The sequence below is a fragment of the Myxocyprinus asiaticus genome, chromosome 24 (genome assembly GCF_019703515.2).
Source record: "Myxocyprinus asiaticus isolate MX2 ecotype Aquarium Trade chromosome 24, UBuf_Myxa_2, whole genome shotgun sequence".
Lineage (NCBI taxonomy): Eukaryota > Metazoa > Chordata > Actinopteri > Cypriniformes > Catostomidae > Myxocyprinus > Myxocyprinus asiaticus.
Window position 1 is genome coordinate 14,371,301 of NC_059367.1, and position 20,187 is coordinate 14,391,487.

The 20,187-nt window shown below is 37.0% G+C and overlaps 1 protein-coding gene across 1 annotated transcript in view; it reads left to right on the forward strand.

Moving 5' to 3' along the window:
• Positions 1–20,187, forward strand: part of LOC127415071 (zinc finger protein GLIS1-like) — a 129,524-nt gene that overhangs the window by 70,533 nt on the left and 38,804 nt on the right. The window contains exons 5-7 of the mRNA XM_051653560.1: positions 6,101–6,262; positions 11,982–12,092; positions 14,240–14,381. Coding sequence (XP_051509520.1) covers positions 6,101–6,262; positions 11,982–12,092; positions 14,240–14,381 — 415 coding nt within the window. The remainder of the gene's footprint in view (positions 1–6,100; positions 6,263–11,981; positions 12,093–14,239; positions 14,382–20,187) is intronic.

A 20,187-nucleotide genomic window follows, 5' to 3' on the forward strand; every position in this document is an offset into this window, starting at 1 on the left:
GCGAAACAAGTTACATAGGCCTATTTATTTTTTCATTATTTACAAACTCGAATCCAACCCAAACCCGAAGTCATACTTGAAAAACTGACCTGAACTCAGCCTAAACCCAACGGTTTGTCAGGTCCCGTCAGGCTCGGGTCGGCTTGCAGACCGTAAGTTAAAGGGATAGTTCACCCAAAAATAGAAATTCTCTCATCATTTACAGTACTCACCCTCATGCCATCCTCGATGTGTATGACTTTCTTTCTTCAGCAGAACACAAGTGGATGGTGATCAGCACTTTAAAGCTCCAGAAAGCACAGAAAATCATAGTAAAAATAATCCATACGACTCCAGTGGTTAAATTAATGTCTTCTAAAGTGATAAGATCGCTTTGGGTGAGAAATAAATCAATATTTAAGTCCTTTTCATTATAATTGTTTACTTCTGGTTGCTCTCCAAAGTGCATCCAGGAGGGGATTCGGTTTACGCTGCCTCTCACGTGATGTAAGCATGCTGGCATGTTTAAATGAAAGCAAAACCAATGATCATCCACTTGCATTTTATGGACCTACAGAGCTGAGATATTCTTCTAAAATTCTTTGTTTGTGTTCTGCTGAAGAAAGAAAGTCATACTCATCTGGGATAGCGTGAGGTTGAGTAAATGTGATAATTTTAATTTTTGGGTGAACTAACCCTTTAAAAGTAAATAATAGCAGAATTTCTTTTTCGGGTGAATTATCCCTTAAAGGGTGCTGTAAGCGATTTATTTATTTTTTCTTCAAGGAAAGGTATGCAGAAAATGTTCCTTCTGTCTGAAAGATATCAACGAAATAGGTGTCCTGAGATATCTCACCGTTCTCTGTGACAGTAATAGTGTTGTAGTTGAAGAAGAACATTCAGGTTAATGTCATATTCAGATTCATAACAGTTGTCAGCTGAGGGCGCTATTTTGCTACTGGTGTGTTTGACAACCGTGAGAAGATTAATTTGATCTCAACGCTTTCTTTAGATGGTGGTGTTTTAGAAAGTGGGGCTGTGTCTAATTTAATGGCACAGTCTTGTGGAAGTTCCACAATGGCTAAAATCGCTTACAGCACCTTTAACACTTCTGTCTGATTTTTATGATATTCATCTATACCGTTTCTATCTCAAAAACTTCACATTCCTTGGTTTACATTTGTGGGTGTTTTAAAAGATGTTAACAGCAGCTTTGAGGACCAGTTAGAGTAGAATTGTTTGGAAAGTCATGTTCTGTGCTTGGCAAATGCAGACATATTTTTACACTATTGTTAAAAAAAGAGCTGATTTCAGAATGGTATGTTTTCAAAGTGGAGAAAAATAAAATGCCAAAGACAGGACAAAATGGAGAAAAGCCAAGAGAGGAGGAGATACAAGGGGGCTAAAATTCCTCTTTGTCATGTGGATTAAACTCTGGCAGACTTCTGTGTTTGTATGGGATCCCAGAATGCATTGCTGTGTTTGTAAGGTATCCCAAAATGCTATGCACTTTGCTCCATTGGCAGCCGGTCTGCAAACTAATGGTGGGCTTTACACAATTAGCAAGCTTCTCTCTGTGGACCCATAAATTCAATTTAGTCTGAAATTTGTATTACGTTAAAGAAAGCACTGAAAGAATTATTATTTCCCTTATACATAAATACACACATTTTGGCACATTCATAATCACAATGTTTGTTTTGAAAATGTTGATTTTCAAGTCATATTTTAGGAGTCAGCTTTGGGGATATATCTCAGTGTGATATGCTAGTATGGCTTGCCTGGTTTTGGGAGATTTTATGAACTTCTGTGTTCTGGGTACATTCTGAGATGTTTTCATGCTGTGGAATAAAAAAATCGCAAGTTGATGTTGTGGGGACGTTCGGTAATGTTTTTGTGAGACACTGTCAAAAGTCCAGAGAAAGCATGTCTCAACCACTGTGTCATTCCATTGTGTGAGCTGATGATATGAAAGTGCTTGACTGACTACAGTACTTGTAAGGTGGTAATATATTCCTGAAAAATTCTGGTTTGGTGTTTTTCTAAACCCCTAAACCTAAATATTACAATTATGTAATTATTTCAACTTTAACCACTTAACATACACACTCCATTAAAACTTCAACATGATCACATGGGAAGTTGATATGTTGCTACCGAACATGTTGCAGTCCCATTCTGCCGAGTTACTGACAAGCGGCATCTCCCATCAGACATGTTTGCAAACGGGGTGCAGCAGTCAAAGACGTCCATCCAGCGCATAGAAAAAAAGGTCAGATAGACGCAAAAACACATTCAGTGTGAATGACCCCTTACAATGCAAAGGAGGTGTCGTGTTGTGTGTTGAATCTCGTGCACAGCTGACAGAAAAAAAGATGTGCACTCAAAAAGCAGCTCTGATGCAGAACTTAATTTACATAAAACCAAAGCCTAAAACCTATGCTTATCTAAACTTTAATACTATTCTTTTGCTTCCATGCAAGGACTGGTATTTCCTTTTGCAAATGGAAAACCAGTGTTGTTTTTAATCTACATACTGTATGTGTGTAACTATGAATATGTAATTCTGCTGGCCGATGATTTTGTTTGTATATTCCTTTTTATTTAATGTGCCATGTAACAGGAATTCTGTTTGCACAAAGATACACACACTGTATAATCCAGGTCACTCAATCCATCCTGACCGTGGCAGTCTAAGGTTTCGCACCGTATTAAATGGCCTTGCCTCAATAGCAAGCTCTTTGCGAGTGATTGAAGGAGACCAGAGCCCGAATGATGTTCTGAGGGCCCATTAGAAGAATGGAAGGCTCTCTCCTTCAGTGAAACTGGAGCTGCGATAGAAGCAGGGGCCTCAGTTAGAGGTCAGTGGACAAAGCTGCTATGTCAGGTTTCACTCTCTTTGACACCTCTAAGAGCTGCTACACTGGCCCATCAGAGACACCTGATTAGTTGTTGGCATTTGGGGGTGGAGCTAAGAGATAAGGTTGTATAGGATGTATAATCTAATGAGACCCTGAAAACACAAGAGAGCATGTACTGTGCCTTGCTATGCCTCATTACACAGATGCTCTGGAGATAAATTGTGCAGCATGGTCTGGTAATTAATTTAAGAGCAGGTGTAATTGGAAGGGGTGTGGCATAGTTCTCAGCCATCTATGGTCTATACATTAAAGGGATTCTAATTGACCTGATCAATGTTTACATGAAAAATTAGCTTATGAATCTGAAGTGCTACTGTATGTTTTTCTTCTGATTCAAATGCTGTTTGTATGACTGTACACATTATTTACACCGATGCACAGTAGCCACAAAAAGTATTTGAACTTTTATACAAAAAAAAAAAATGTTTTAATAATTATTTTAAAGGGATAGTTCACCCAAAAATTAAAATAATCTCATCATTTAATCACCCTCATGCCATCCCAGATGTGTATGACTTTCTTTCTTCTGCTGAATACAAACAAAGATTAAAGCTTCAAAAGCACATAAAGGCAGCTTAAAAGTAATCCATATGACTCCAGTGGCTAAATCCATATCTTTAAAAGCGGTATGATAGATGTGGGTGAGAAACAGATCAATATTTAAGTTATTTTTTACTATAAATCTCCATTTTCACATTCTTCTTTTGTTTTTGCCGATTCATATTCTTCGTGCATATTGCCACCTACTGGGGATGGAGGAGAATTTATAGTAAACAAGGACTTAAATATTTATCTGTTTCTCACCAACACCTATCATTTTGCTACTGAAGATACAGATTTTACCACTGGAGTCATATGGATTACTTTTATGCTGCCTTAATGTGTTTTTTTGGAGCTTCAAAATGTTGGTACCCATTCACATGCATTGTGAGGACCTACAGAGCTGAGATATTGTGTTTTACAGAAGAGCGAAAGTCATAGATATCTGGGATGGCATGAGGGTGAGTAAATGATGAGATCCCTTTAAGTCACACTTAGAAATGTACATTGGCGGCCAAAAGTTTGGAATAATGAAAAAAAGAAAAAAAATCATTTTTTGAAAAAAGTCATTTTTTGAAAAAAGTCATTTTTGATCAAATCTAGACAGGACCAATTCCAGCAGCCATCACTCCAACACCTTATCCTTGAGTAATCATGTTAAATTGCTAATTTGGTACTAGAAAATCACTTGCTATTATATCAAACACAGTTGAACGCTATTTGGTTCGTTAAATGAAGCTTAACATTTTCTTTGTGTTTGTTTTTGAGTTGTCTTTAAGAGCACCTATTATGGTTTTTCAAATATTACCTTTCATGTAGTGTGTTATATAGCTGTTTGTGAATGTAAAAAAATCTGCGAAGTTTCAAAAATCAAAGTGCACGACAAATGGAGTTATTGACTTCCAAAAGAAAGAACCGAGTCTGAACACCTGAAACGAGTCGTTAGTAATTCCAGACTTACTTCCTGTACTAACCTATGTAATTTGGTAACAAAAACCCGCCTCTGGTCTTCAATGGCTGCTCGCGAACAGCTTTGACCCACCCTCAAACACTACACTAAGCGGTAGACCAATCACAACAGACTGGTACATCTGACCAATCAGAGCAGAGTAGGCTCTCTGAAAGGAGGAGTTTAGAATGAATCCTTTAGAAAGGATCATTGAATGAGTCGTTTTTGACACTGGGAAAAAAAAGGTAATGCTGCAATTTAAATTATGAGCAAATAAAAGTGTTTTTTGACCTTGGATGCATGTAAATCTATTGTATGGGACCTTTAAAACAAAATTAGGCACATTTAAATACCATAATAGGTGCTCTTTAAGGTCAAAATTAGGTAAAAAAAAAAAATGGCAAAAAAGAAACAGCTTTCTCTAGAAACTCATTAGTCAATCATCGTTTTGAGGAATGAAGGCTAAACAATGCTTGAAATTGCCAAGAAACTGAAGATTTGATACAAAAGTGTACACAACAGTCTTCAAAGACAAAGGACAACTGGCTCTAACAAGGACAGAAAGAGATGTGGAAAGCCAGATGTACAACTAAACAAGAGGATAAGTACATCAGGGTCTCTAGTTTGAGAAAAAGACGCCTCACATGTCCACAGCTGACAGCTTCATTGAATTCTACCTGCACAACACCAGTTTCATATATACAGTAAAGAGAAGACTCAGTGGTGCAGGCCTTATAGGAAGAATTGCAAAGAAAAAGCCACTTTTGAAACAGAAAACCAAAAAGAAAAGGTTAGAGTGGGCAAAGAAACATAGACATTGAACAACAGATAATTGGAAAAGAGTGTTATGGATCTTAACCCCGTTGAGCTTTTGTGGGATCAGCTAGACTGTAAGGTGCGTGAGAAGTACCCGACAAGACAGCCACATCTATGGTAAGTGCTACAGGAAGCGTGGGGTGAAATGTCACCTGAGTATCTGGACAAACTGACAGCTAGAATGCCAAGGATCTGTAAAGCTGTCGTTGCTGCACATGGAGGATTTTTTAATGTCCTGACTATACATTGTGATCAGTTGAATGCCACTTTGGTGAATAAAAGTACCAATTTCTTTCCATAAGAGCAAAATCTGTACGTTATTCCAAACTTTTGGCCGCCAGTGTATGAATATTATTACATTAGCATTGTATTGCATAGCATAGCACACAATTAAAACTTTTCTTAACTTTTCTTAGCCATTTGTGCAATTACCTTTAACAAACTTGCCCCAAAGTCATTTTTAGTGAATGTATGAAGTCAGTTCCTCTCAAGTTCACACAGGTATCCTAGCACAATAACCACAGGTGTAGTTTATCACATTAACTATGGACATATGCCACTAACGTCTGACAACCAGAAAGTGTCAAAATACTTTTTGTCTTAATTTTGAACAGTTTATCTATTGTTTTATATTTTATAATTAAAAAGAAACAAACTTCTTCTGTGAAATGCTTTACTTGAAAAGTGTACATGGGCTGTCTTTCTTTGAAAAAATAAATGACCCTTGTTTTATGATTTTGTTTTCTAATGCAGTGACATTCATATTTTTTTAAGTGTCCCAATACATTTTGAGGCCACTGTATCATGTCAAGGGCACATCTTGAAAAATTATTTCATTTCTGTAAGCATTTGCATGATGTCGTTTATTAATGGCCCTTCCCGTTCTCTCCCTCAGTTTGAAGGGTGTAACAAAGCTTTCTCGCGACTTGAGAATCTGAAGATTCACCTGCGCAGTCACACAGGAGAGAAGCCTTACCTGTGCCAGCACCCGGGCTGTCAGAAAGCATTCAGCAACTCCAGCGACAGAGCAAAGCACCAGCGCACACACCTGGACACTGTGAGTAGACAAAAACAGCCAACTCTAACCTGTATGTCATAGCTGAAACCCGAAAGAAGTGATTCAAAAACACTCAAGAAAACACACACTGCTTTTTACTGACAAACAGTAAGTTAGACAGCATCCTGAAGGTAGACATTAGTCATAAGCAGGCCCAGACAGAATCTGCAGAATTCTGTGGAATGGATTTAAACATGGTAAAATGAGTTAAATTGACTAATTCCATTTCCATTTAGTGAGTGTACTCACTCAAAAATATTTTAAAGTCCTTTAAGAATTAAGCATTATGCTTCACTCTTGTCAGTGGTGGACCCATGTCATATCTTGCCTGGGGCACCAGAATTACCTCCAGATATTAGAGTTTTCCCATTTCCAAAATCTAAGTTTAACCCCTGGCAAAAAAACAAGCAAGGGACGGGGGTTTGTAGAACTTTGGGAATGTTCACACTTACGTTTTCAGTTGAAACTCAATCTCAACTGTTTTCTGTTCCCTGACGTCATATTTTTCCAAAGTATAAGGTACTAGAGAACATTTTCAAAAGTTTCTGTGTAGGAAAGCACCATTCAAGTCTGGTTAAGCAAAATAGATGTTTCAACTAAAAATGTATTAGTGCTGATCTGGTCTTTATGAATCACGCATGTTCTAATTCTGCTGAAATCTGTAGAGCTATTGCAAAGTTCTACAAGCCACGATTCTGTGTGGACCTGGATATGGGTGAAGAGCCTACAGTTTTTGTTTCAAATTCACAGCAAAAATCTCAACCTCTTGGTCCATATGGACATTACAAACAGACCCTTAAATGTAATGTTTGCTACATTTCTTTGACCCAGTTATTCATTTTCCATGCACAAAACTTGCAGTAGGTCACAAAAAACATCTCTCTATGGGTTGACGAGGGAAACATTGTTATATCACACGTCATTTAACACCGTGCTCCGTTTGTAATAGCAATGACACATAGCAGAGAGATAAAGAGAGAGATAGAAAAGAAAAAGAAACAGTGAAAAAGGCAGATGTCTTGTTTGTGTCCCATTCCCACAACTTGAGGAATAATAAAATTGAAGGAAAGCTTGATTTAGTCATTCCTCACTCTCTGTTCCTGGCAGAACTCTGCACTACATCACATCGCAGTACAGCTACCGCACTGCGCTACCACCACACTGCCATGGCCAATTAGCCCTTCGACTCCAGATGCCCAGTGCTGCACATTAGCACACCATGCACCCTGCCACAGCCTCCCCACACGCCTCATATACAGCGAAAAAATCACTCTGACTGTAATGATATTTATTCTTGACAGAGCTTTTTTCCTTTTTCCGTTCTTAACTTTCTCTTTTTCTGTTTTCAGTGTGTTTAGATGGCAGGGGGATTATATGGCATTGAACAGTGAAAACAAATAAATTCGCAGAGACTTGCTGCCCTGCGAGTGGCTTGTAAAAACAGCGTTATTTAGAGAACGAGGGAAGGTAGGAAAGGAGAACTAATAAAGGAAGCCTATCCACTTTCACTTTAATGACTGCCTCTGTTTTTGAAAAAAGAGAAATGTAAAATACATGGGAGAAAATTACCTCTGCATGTTTTGGACCAAAAATAATGTTTACCAATGAGAATCATGAGTTAAACTGATATACACTACCAGTCCAAAGTTTGGACACATCTACTCATTCTTTGTTATTATTGTTTTCTACATTTTGGAAAGATTTATATAGAAGTCATCAAAACTAGACATATATGGGATTTTTAAGAGAGAGCAGGGTGGCCGATAGGCTGATTTAGTTGTTATCGCAAAAAATAAACCGACAGGGTGATCAAGACTTCTATCACCCTGAAGGGGTTTATTTTGTGATAACAGCTTGCCGACTGTACATTATCCTGCTTATTACATGGCTATTAACAAAATAAATAAATAAATGGACATAAAATATTAATTTGCGTTGTAATTACGTGAGAAGAAATAAATCGTTGATCAGCTGAACTTCACTTCCAGTTTGCAACTGGTTCTGAGTTCTGTTGGTGTTTATTTTGTGAAAATGACCATCTGACTCATCATTATCCAGCCTATTACAAGAGTACTTGCCAAATAAATAAATAAATAGACATAAAACATTGATTTGAGTTGAAATTATTTCATTAGCTTACTTGTAGAGATCACAGAGTGATCTGAGAAGCAGGAAAAATGACTCGCAATTCCCGGATGACTGGTCTGATTCGTCTTAATCCCCAAATGTGCGGTTGTTACTTAGAGATATTAGACCACTAGATGGTGCCATTGACCAATAAGAATTGAGTTTTCCAGAGTGCCATGTAATATATATATATATATATATATATATATATATATATATATATATATATATATATATATATATATGATATTACACATAGTAAATGACATGTACATAATATTGCTAAAAATTACATTTAAAAAATGTTGTAAAACATTTTTGTATTTTTTGTATTACTATACATAGTAATCCAGTAACCAGGGATGGTATGTGTGCAATTCCATTTTCTCACATAAAGACTGATCAAACTAATTGCACTGTGCGAAGTGACTTTGACAGTAATAATGACCTTATAGATCATGACATTAGCGCACATGATGAACTTTCTTTCTTGTGCCGATCCAGTGAGAGCAGCTATCTGCTAAATGCTTCCAGTGTACACAGCAGCATCACTGCCTGCTTTCGTCACGGGCTGACCGTCACACAATATTCATGAATCAGAGGTACACAGTTTTGATTCAGGCTGATTTAAATGTACACTCAATAACTTTTGCATTTGTGGCATCTTGGACCTACAGTGACACCTAGCGGCATAGAAAATCAGTAGTTTTTAGTTACAGATGCGTTGTAGAAATTCACAATACACAGTCAGCCATGATTAATTTAATTCAAGAGTGATAGTGTCCAGTATCAAGGTGGTTACTGAGATTAAGCCAGTAGTATTTGGCTGGTCATGTGATTCTAACATGGCAGCCCCCCTGAGGAGACCTTCTCCATGTAGAACCTTCTCCATGTAGAATAAAACTTTTATAAGGTTACTGATATGACTGGAGTCTTCATCTCTTGTGATTGCTCATGATTTTATACCTATGTTTCAAAATTACTATTAATTTCTTTAGGAGTAAAACTTTTTTAATGAGGAAAAAATTGCTGGGTGCACCTTTTATGCTTGCTTCACAGAATGAAATCGCTGAATATGCATACGTTTTGTGAGGTTTGTGAACTAAATCTTTGAAAGATATTCAGTCTGCATTTTTGGAGACAGTATATGATATAATTTGTATTACTATTTGCCTTTTTATCATTAAACTGTTGAGGAGAGAGAGAGGAACTTTACCATAATGTGTCTACTCATGCATGTCTACTGATTCTGCGGTACTGTTTAAGTTATACGTTGTTTCATGGGGGTCTATTATCATGGTAACCCAATGGCACATAAAAACAAAAGTACTGTGATCAGTTATTTACATATCTCAGATGGCTCCTTCACATGCAAACAGGCAATTTTCAGCACCATCGTGGCTTGCGAAACTAATCAGCCAAACGGGAAAATGTATCTGCTGATTGGATCATTTAAAAATACCAAATATTGGCCAGTTTATCAGCCTTTGTGATCAAGGTCAAGGTCAAGGTTTCTTTATTAGTACCCGAGGGTAAATTTGTTGTGCAGACAGGAGATTCAGCAATCCATAGTTAAGACAAGACATCACAGCGATACAAATTCATAAGACATCAAAACATACTTTAAAACAAGTATCATTATAGTATCAAAATGGTATTAAAATATAGGGACTCCTAAAAAGGTCATGACAAAGTGCTTCTACACACACACACACACACACACACACACACACACACTCACCCACCCCCTCAAAAGCTTGAAGTGCCATGCATGGCGAAGTGCATCATCTCATACTGGTTTTGTTTAATAGTGCAATGGCTGCAGGTACAAAAGTATTCCTGTATCATTTAACCGATGGCAGGAGCGAATGAGCTGAAATTCGCTATGTAAAGGATGGGAACAGTCTTTAAAAATAGAGCTTGCCTTATGCTGCAGCTGTGTGGAGTAAAGAACTGATAGGTTGTGTTGAGACTCAACTATAAGCTTACTAGCCCACTTAACAATTTGGTTCAGAGAATTTTTATTTTTTTTCAGAAACAGGTTACCAAACCATGACACAAGGGAAAAGGACAAGATTGATTCAATAAAAGCCCGATAAAAGAGGGTCATCATGGTTTTATCAATGTGAAATCGGGACAGTTTTCTGAGACAAAACAGACGCTGATGTCCCTTTTTATGTACTGCCTCATAATTCTTCTCGAAGGTCAATTTGGAGTCCTAAGATACTTGTAGCTTTCTACACAGTCCACAGCCTGGTCTTTAATGATCGTAGTATCATAGATTGAAGCATGAGTTCTAAAATCTATGATAAACTAGTGATCTAGTGACTGATGTGGTCAACCACTAATCAAAACTATGAATTAACACAAATGGAATTATGTAGTGACTAAAAATATTAAACAACTTTAACTTATTTTTTATTTCTTGAGCCACCCTTTGCCTATTTTACTGCTCTGCACACTCTGGGCTTTCTCTCAACCAACTTCATGATGTGCCATTTGGGATGCGTTTTAAACAGTACTGAAGGAGATCCCATGTATGCTGGACACTTATTGGCTGTTTCCTTCACTATCTGTTCTAACTCATTGACTTTGTTTGAATTTATTTTAATTATTTTTTTACTAACATTTTCATTTTGTAAAGAAATTCTTAATAGACATTATTTAGAGGCTATTTTTCTACAAAACCCATTTCAAGCATATAAAAATTAGCCAGATCAAAGTGTTTTTACGATTGTGAGAGACATAGATTCAGTCAAGTGTGTCCAAAATGTTTATACCTGTAAACCAATATAAATGAGTATTTGTATAAGTATGCTTGTGTGACATTTACCAGAAAATCTCTATTCTTCTTTCCTCTACCTGTGTCCTCTCAGCTGAAAGGTAGGGTGCTGTCTTTCCTCTTCCACTATAACTCTTTACTCCATTGACACTCAATTTAAAAATGTAAATATTAAGGCTTATTGCTGGCTGATTACATTTTTGTTTTTGTTTTTTATTAAAAACATATTTATTTTGGAATTTAAAAGTAAAGTGTGTAATTTGTGTGCAGCACCAGCATTACCAAGGGGAATTGCTAAAACAATGACAAACAGGCTTCCCAAACACCATTGGGGTGACCAAAACCAACGCCAATGGTTGAATCAATGTTTCTGTGTTGGGCTGGTCAGGATGCTCAAGCAAACAGAAAAATGATTTGGAAGCGCCACAGAGCCACTTTTTTTTTTTTTTTGAGAAATCAACAAAAGAATAGCTTATTTGTCTCTGTACATTATTGGGGGATAATAGAAAATATTTTAACTTTGAAAAAATTACACACTTCACCTTTAATTAATTTGACTTGAGAAAAAACAAAAAAACACATCTGTTTTGGGAGTTACATTTTTTTTATGTCTACATTGTCATGTATTTTTGGTTTCCATGCCTGTTTAACAAAAATGTTCACCAATGACCCTTATTTCTTATAAAATATTATTATAACACCTCAGTTATAATTGCCTAATGGAATGATTAATGTTGTGTCTGTGTCCTCTTTGTGGCTAAACTGCATATAATTATGATTCCTAGACTCATTGTGCATTTCCTGTTTCAGAAACCATATGCATGTCAGATTCCAGGCTGCACTAAACGCTACACAGACCCAAGTTCCCTCCGCAAACACGTAAAGATCCACTCTGCCAAAGAGCAACAGGTGCGTAGGAAGGTAAGAATGACAGAACATCTCAATATTTGAAATAAAAATGTAATCTATTCAAATCATCTCATCAGCACATCAGAGTGCAATTAGCTCTTTGTCGAAGCTGGCTTTACCATCGGCCTTGAGAAAGTGGACATTTTTCATGGTCAATTGTGTCTTTATCACGGCTTGGTGCAGTTGGTTCTACTTAGGTTTGTCTTTGAAAATCATTTCCCCAACAATAGATAAATTCTGACCTTATTTCAGCATCTACATGGTAAAGAGTGCATTCTTCATTAAAGTGGGTAATTATAAGCAGAATAGCCTCATTGTTGCACTGGTCTAAATGAAAGCTGACTGATGCGTTCTTCTTGCTTGCCGTTGTAAGCGGAAACACATGTGAGCATGTACCAATGTTAATAAGCTGTGCAGTGTTATACCCCTGTGGCCAGATGTTGTGGGCCTATGTCAAACAAACACTCCCACTCGATCTATCGCAAGCCAGGCCAGTTAAAGCATGCTTTGGCAAAAATACTGAACCTCCATTACGTTCTATGAATAGCTGAGAGTACAAAGATTTTAACTGTAAGACATGCGTTTGTGTTTCTGCATTCGAGATGTTATGCTCATTGCATACAATTAAAATGCATTTGTTATATTTCTAATTTGCAAGTTTGTGATGAGGAAAATATAGAGATTTTATTTATTTTAAAATCTTATTTAATGAACATAAATATGAATAGCATAGATTACATTATACAACAGTTAATTAAAATTTAAAGCACCTATTATGGTTTTTAAATATGCCTAATTTTGTTTTAAAGGTCTCATACAATAGATTTACATGTATTCAAGGTCAAAAAACACTTTAATTTGCTCATAATTTAAATTGCAGCATTACCTTTTTTTTCTAGTGTCAAAAACAACTCGTTCAATGATCCATACTAAAGGATTCATTCTAAACTCCTCCTTTCAGAGAGCCTAATCTGCTCTGATTGGTCAGATGTCCCAGTCTGTTGTGATTGGTCTACCGCTTAATGTAGTGTTTGAGGGCGGGTCAAAGCTGTTCGCGAGCAGCCAATGAAGACCAGAGGCGGGTTTTTTGTTACCAAATTATGTAGGTTAGTACAGGAAGTAAGTCTGGACTTACTAACGATTCGTTTCAGGTGTTCAGAATCGCTTCTTTCTTTTGGGAGTCAATAACTCCATTTGTCGTGCACTTTTATTTTTGAAACTTTGCAGACTTTTTTACATTCACAAACAGCTATATAACACACTACATGAAAGGTAATATTTGAAAAACCATAACAGGTGCTCTTTAACAGTTAAAGTAAAAAAACAGTTAATTTGATTAGATGGATGGATGGATGGATGGATGGATGGATAGAGAGAAAGAAAGAAAGAAAGAAAGAAATTCCTTACTACAATTCGAGCTTTCAAAGTCAGTCTAAAAATCCTGAACACATATGGCCCCCCAAACTCTAAACAACTGTTGCATGTGACGCATGGTTACTCTCAGAACTTTGTATTTTAATGCCTAATGAAGGGAACAATCAGTCATGCATGCTAATTTCGATTGTTCACTAACAAATGGGACCTCTCCACCCCTCAGCAGCCAGTAACGGGGCGTCCCAACCTGTAAGCCGAACGAACGATGGATGTGTGAGTGTGGGTATCCCCTTTCCCTTGTCCCCTGATGTTTCCAATCAAAGGTTCCTGTTTGTGGTGAAGAATCGTTCCTCACTAAGCTTGTCATTTCCTACGCTGGGCAGTGGGGGATGTCACCACTGACTGATGTGTTTTATTTATGGAAAACTTTTGTTTGGGTCCCGTCCAGTTTACACAAGTGTGCCTATGTTCATTCTCTCCCTATCCTCATTTCTTCTGTCACGCCATTACACTCCAGTATAGACGTCACCGTACTTCAACACCTTGCACCGACTAGAGAGGCCATTAAAGTCTTTAGCAACAGGATGTTTAGTTTGTAATGTGAATTCTTCCTTTCAACATAGAAAACAAAATCTGTTTTGAGATCAGTTACTGTACTTTGCTTTGTGAGAATAGAATATGATGAATGGTGAAAATATCAAAAAATGGAGTGTGTTGCAATGTTAATACAATGTTTTGATATTCCTACCCTAAAACTTTCGCTTGTCTTTCTTTTTGATTGACAGCTGAGGGCCTGCCCTGTTTTAGAGCCAGATGCTCTAAACGAATGCCTGTCAATCCAGCATCTGCATGGCCCCGCCCCCTCACAGCACTCTCTGAATGGGAAAGAAGGACGGTCTCCAGTGCTTGGGCAGGAGATGTTCACAGGTACTTCTCACTTTATCCTTAATATTCACTGATCCATGTCAAACACCTCTTGTTTTGGAAGGATATGAAATGGGTGTGGTTTAAAAAAAAGAAACATAATGGATTTGAAGGATGGATATTTAGTTTCAATCATGGATTATAATTGTGTATGAAGTAATTAGTCGTGCTTGCCAAGGCAAGCATTACTATTATTATTGTTCATACTTAGGATTTGAGTGACCCCGTAATCCTACAAGATTAAAATTAAACTTTGGCTTGTGACTCATCCAAAACTGTTTGTGCTATGGACACAATCATGCCTCAAATCTTTCGGCTTGTTGTGTAGAGTTGTTCCATTACTTTTCTAAGGGATCAGACTCCCATAGACTTACATTAAAGAAGGGACCCAAGTCATGTCTAGGGACCTGAATATCATAGAGACTTAATAGGATAGACTCTTTTGACTGAAAGTTGATAACTAAGGGTTTTCTTACAGTAAGTGGTTTCTTGCAACTGGGCCCTGTTCCCTAAATATGGCCGGAGTCCCTCCTTCAATACAAGTCTATAGGCTGTCAGATGAAAATCTGAGATCTGAGCTTAGAAAATTAATAGCACAACTCTCCTCAACAAGCCAAATTATTTTACAATAGGTATCATTCATGTTTAATACTAAGATTAATACTTACAATTTGGGGTTTGTTCAAATCCCTAACACTGAGCAGTATCCCTAACACTTAGTAAGCACCACTAATAATATTTATAAAGCGATATTAAATGTGCTTAAAAAATTACTCTAAAGGTTTCTAAATTATTCTAAAGATTATGTTGATTGTAATTGTATACTTTAACTGATGAGATTAACTGCTGGTTTCCAAACCTTCACTTAAATTGAAGGGAGAAATTATTGTATATCTTGTATATCTATAGCATACATTACTGCGTGTTTTTGTAGAAGCGTATGCTCTTTCTAATTTATGTATCCTGGGATGTTTTGTGGAGATGGGTAGAGAGGTTAGTTCCCTCCACCCTACAATGTACCAAAACCCAGATGTGTTCAAGTGTGCATTCACTTGCAGAACCTTTTATGTGATCCAAAACCAATAAGCTACGATTTAACAGCTCAAATGGACATGACAGAATAAAGGGGATTGTAATGTTATGAAGACCATATGCTATGATAATATTGCAAACATATGCAATGCACAATCTGTGTTAGATGTGAATTTTCCCATGCTACTTCCAATGTTACGCAAGTACTGGAGGAGATTTACCTTAAAATACCCATATATGACTCATGACTTTTTTATTCAAACAGAGAGAGGTCAAAGGATAAAGCTTTGCATGTTTTGCATTGTGTTTGTTTTGCATTAGTTAAACCACAGTAGTTATGGCCCTCCCTGTATTTTGGAGGTAATTTGTCATATTCTATGGCTTATTCTTGTCTAAAGATTGCATACACACTACATGGCCAAAAGTATGTGGACACCATTGTTATGTGGTGGACTTTTGAAATGAGGGGGCAGAGTTTTTTGTTGTTGTTGTTGTTGTTGTTGTTTTGTCCAATGTAAATTCATATTTCAGTTACATTTGACATTTACTTAGTTTTCAGTTTAAATCCATTCATAAATCTAAAAGATCACAATATGTAAAAACATAGTCCTATAGTTTGTATGTTCATGTATGGTTTTCACTGATGAAGTCACATACTGCAGGGACTGATAAATGCACAGGCCTATCAGGCATTTGCCCAGGGCCTCTGAACAGCAGGGGGCCCTGGCGAGCTGCAGAAACTTTACATTAAACAGAATTTATTTATTTATTTTTTACAAATAATTATTATTTTAGAGTTACAGAGCAATGTCGAACACTTTATCATATGATTAGTTTTGCAATTGTTATTAATTAATAATTAGGTACCTTGATAAAGACTTGTTGCCGAAACGTTGGTAATAAAATAACTTGTAAGAGAGTGTGCAGTTATATATTTTTCTTTTGATAGTTTTTGTCCTAATTTGCAGCTCCAAACTTAAGATGTGAGTTTGCTCCGGTGTCTCTCTAAAAACATTTTTTTTTAAATGTTTTATAAATAATTGCCAATTAATAATAAAAAGGTCTTATGCTGCTTAGTCAGAGCCCTCTGGCTTAGTGGTGAGGAGCAGCTGGTGGTGGTGAGGGGAAATAATTGTGTTATACGAGTGTTAAGCAACACATTTTTTCAAACTAAACAAAATGAATTGAAAAACCACAACCAAGTGGATCTATTTAAAGAAAAACTAAAACAAAAAACAAAGCAACTTGCTTTTTGTAGTTGCTATAAAAAGAGAACTGGTGAGAGAACCGGACTTAATGATGTTGTGGAAGACTTTTCTTGAAGGAAAGCAATAAAGAGACCCATCAGCTAAGGTAAGAACACTTAATTTTACTGAGCTTGTTGATATGTTGTTAATGTTTAATGTATTGTCTTCTGATAGCACTTTAAATCTATAGTGGATACTGAAAATAAATGTAATAGTACATAAGCTGGTTTTTTTGTCTTATCTTTAAAACGCGGTGCAATTTGATGTGTACATTTCCCCCCGTCACGTATTCTTGTCATTAAATGAAGTTTAAAGGGTGATATACATGTAAACAATGCTGTGGAAAATGTGCTGCTATTGGTGACATCCATTCATCTACATTACACTAGAAGAAAGCACCCTGATGTGATAAAAATTGCTCTGATTACATTAGAATTAACAATTTCTACACTGCATGTGCACGACAGCACCGTTGAGATAAATAGAGAGATATTTGTCACGTTGTGACGTGCCACTCATTCCCAGAGTGGGCCCGTTAAGGCATCTGTGCCCAGGGAATCCCAACATCTTAATCCGTCCCTGACATACTGTACTTGCGTATGTGTGCAACAACATCTTTTTCAAAATACTACAAGAATGGCTGCTTTCATGTATGTTGGAAGTGACAGTTAAGTAAACGAACACCTTAGATTCAGAGGTGCAAGTTATGGAAAAGATTGTTTACGGAGCTGTACACAGACCTGTATATTTAAGAGTACGTGCTCACAAGAAACCGACTCACTGACACACCAGTGTTTTAATTCATTTCAAGTTCATTTTAAATTTGTACATGTCCAAAAGTGGAGTTGTTCTAGTTGGTTAGTTGCTTACTCTGTAAATATCTCTCTTCCATTTGCTCGTCCCATTCATAACGGTCTGTGGAGACCCACTGCGAGTGCAAGAGCATGAAAGGGCGGGCACTATCGCATTGATTTATTGACAGCGTATTGAACGAATCAGTGCAAAGTTGAGGCAATGTATCTCCTCACATGACTTTTCACCTGTACTCTGCGGTTCTCAGCTCACATTCACGCCACGCTTTAGGAGCTCAATATAATCGCAGTATGCTCAAGGGAGGTGTGAGAGACGCTGCCTCCCTCTGAAACTTTATCTGCTGGTGTTGCTGTAACACAGAGTTACATTGGAAATATGTCTGTTATACACATGAGCACTTGAGCTCACATTTCATTATATTTTATAAATTTTATTTATGTACAGTCGATTATTTTTCTCACCCAAATTTTTTGAGGAGTCACTGCCTCCCTTGCCTCCTTGGAGTAAACGCCACTGGTCAACACCTGGCCTGCAAAAACAAGCCTTACAGCAAGAAGGTCCCCGTTTCCAGTCCTGGCTCACCCTGGGCCTTTCTGTGTGGAGTTTGCATGTTCTCCCGTGTTCTCGTGGGTTTCCTCTGGGTGCTTTGGTTTCCACCATCAATCCAAAGATATGCAGGTCAAGTGAATTGTAGACTCTAAATTGCTGTAGGTGTGAGTGAGAGTGTGAATGTGTTTGTCTGTGTGTGTTAGCCCTGAGAGAGTCTGGCCAACTGTCCAAGGTGTTTCCCTGCCTTTGGCCAGAGAAAGCTGGGATAAGCTCCAGAACTGCCTGAGACCCTATATAGGACAAGCGGCTATAGAAAATGGATGGATGGATGGATGGAATATTCTGGGTTCAATACAGTATAAGTTAAGCTCAGTCGACAGGGTTTGTGGCATAATGTTAATAACCACAAAAAAATTATTTAGACTCATCCCTCCTTTTCTTTAAAAAATGCAAAAATTAGTGAGGCACTTACAACTGAAGTGAATGGGGCCAATTTTTGGAGGGTTTAAAGGCAGAAATGTGAAGCTTATAATTTTATAAAAGCACTCAAATTAATTCTTCTCTTAAAACGTGTGTATTATTTGAGCTGTAAAGTTGTTTAAATCGCTGTGGCTTTACTTAACATTTACAGATTGGCCACATTCACTTCCATTGTAAGTGCCTCACTGTAACCCAGATTTATGCTCTTTTTTTTTTTTTTAAGAAAAGGAGGAATAAGTTGAAATTAATTTTTGTGGTAATCAACATTATGCCACAAATGCTGTCAATTGAGCTTAACTTGTATTGAACCCAGATATTTCTTTCAAATGTTCAGCAAGCAGGGATTTGGGTTTCAACATACTTTTGGCCATGTAGTGCATTTGAAAATCAATAGTTTTCATTAAGATTTCATGAAAAGCTGATATTTGCAGAGTTTAGTGTAAAGATTCACACCAGAATACAAGTAGGCAAAAAGTACAACAGAACAGAGGTCTGTGTGAGAGTAATTTGAAGGACAATTGCAGAACTCCCCACCATTAAAGCAGCCCTGTACAAAACACACTTTGCACTGCAAAAGCTTCAATCACCCCTGACGCTCCTTGTGCCAGGGAAAAATAGAAGTCCTGGCTTACACCGTCTCTCATTCCCTCAGTTCAAAGAGGATAAGTTGTTGCTTCAATGTGCTTTAAATGTCTTTTGCCTGAAGGACCTGTTATGTGGCTGTTTGTTCTTGTTTAAAGGAGAAGTTGTGGTTGTAGCCAAGATGCCTGCATCTAATGTTCCTGATCATTCTGCTTTGTTCCATGGCCAGTAAAAAAAGAAAAGCGAAGTGGGGAAAGGGTACCTCTGTCATTTTGTAATTTGCACGTATATGCTGTAGGCCTGTGATGACTTGTGTATTTGAGTATGTACTGTATGTGTTTAGAGAAGTGTTTCTGGCTGCTCCATACAATTTTCTGCATTCTCTGGTTACTTGAACATTTGCTAATCATATGTTAATCGCACAATTGTGATTGGATGCGAAAGGATGTTTCCAGATTTCTATACTTTTTGTATCCTGTTGTATTTTTCATAATTTGCATTCACATTCTAGAAGGTGTGGTCTTTAGATAGATAGGTAGATAGATAGATAGACAGAGCCTGACCGATATGGAATTTTGAGACGATACCAATTTTAGAGGGGGAAAATTCACCAATTACCGATATGGTGGCCGATATAGTTAATTTTTGAGCTGGAATGAAAACAGACCTTTTCTATGTGGATTGTGCACTGATATGACTATGCAAAGGTACTCAGAAGGCTGCTTTCTTAAACATATTTTTATCAAAGAATATTTGACATTATTATTATACATTGTCAACAAATTCTAGAAATGAACACTGAGAAAATAAAGAATAAATAAAAATACAATAAATTGCTTAAAAAACATCAGTACAGTATGTTCAGTATCAGTCAGTTGCTGACCATTTAAATAAAGAATAAATTCAAATAACATAAATAGCTAAATAAACATCAGTACAGTTTAGTATAAGTTAGTTGCTGACCATTAAAATAAAGAATAAATTCAAATAAACTAAATAGCTAAATAAACATCATTACTGTATGTTTAGTATCAGTCAAATGCTGACTATTTTAATACTGCCAGTCAATTATTGGCAGCTTGTAAAACAAGAAGCATTTACACCCA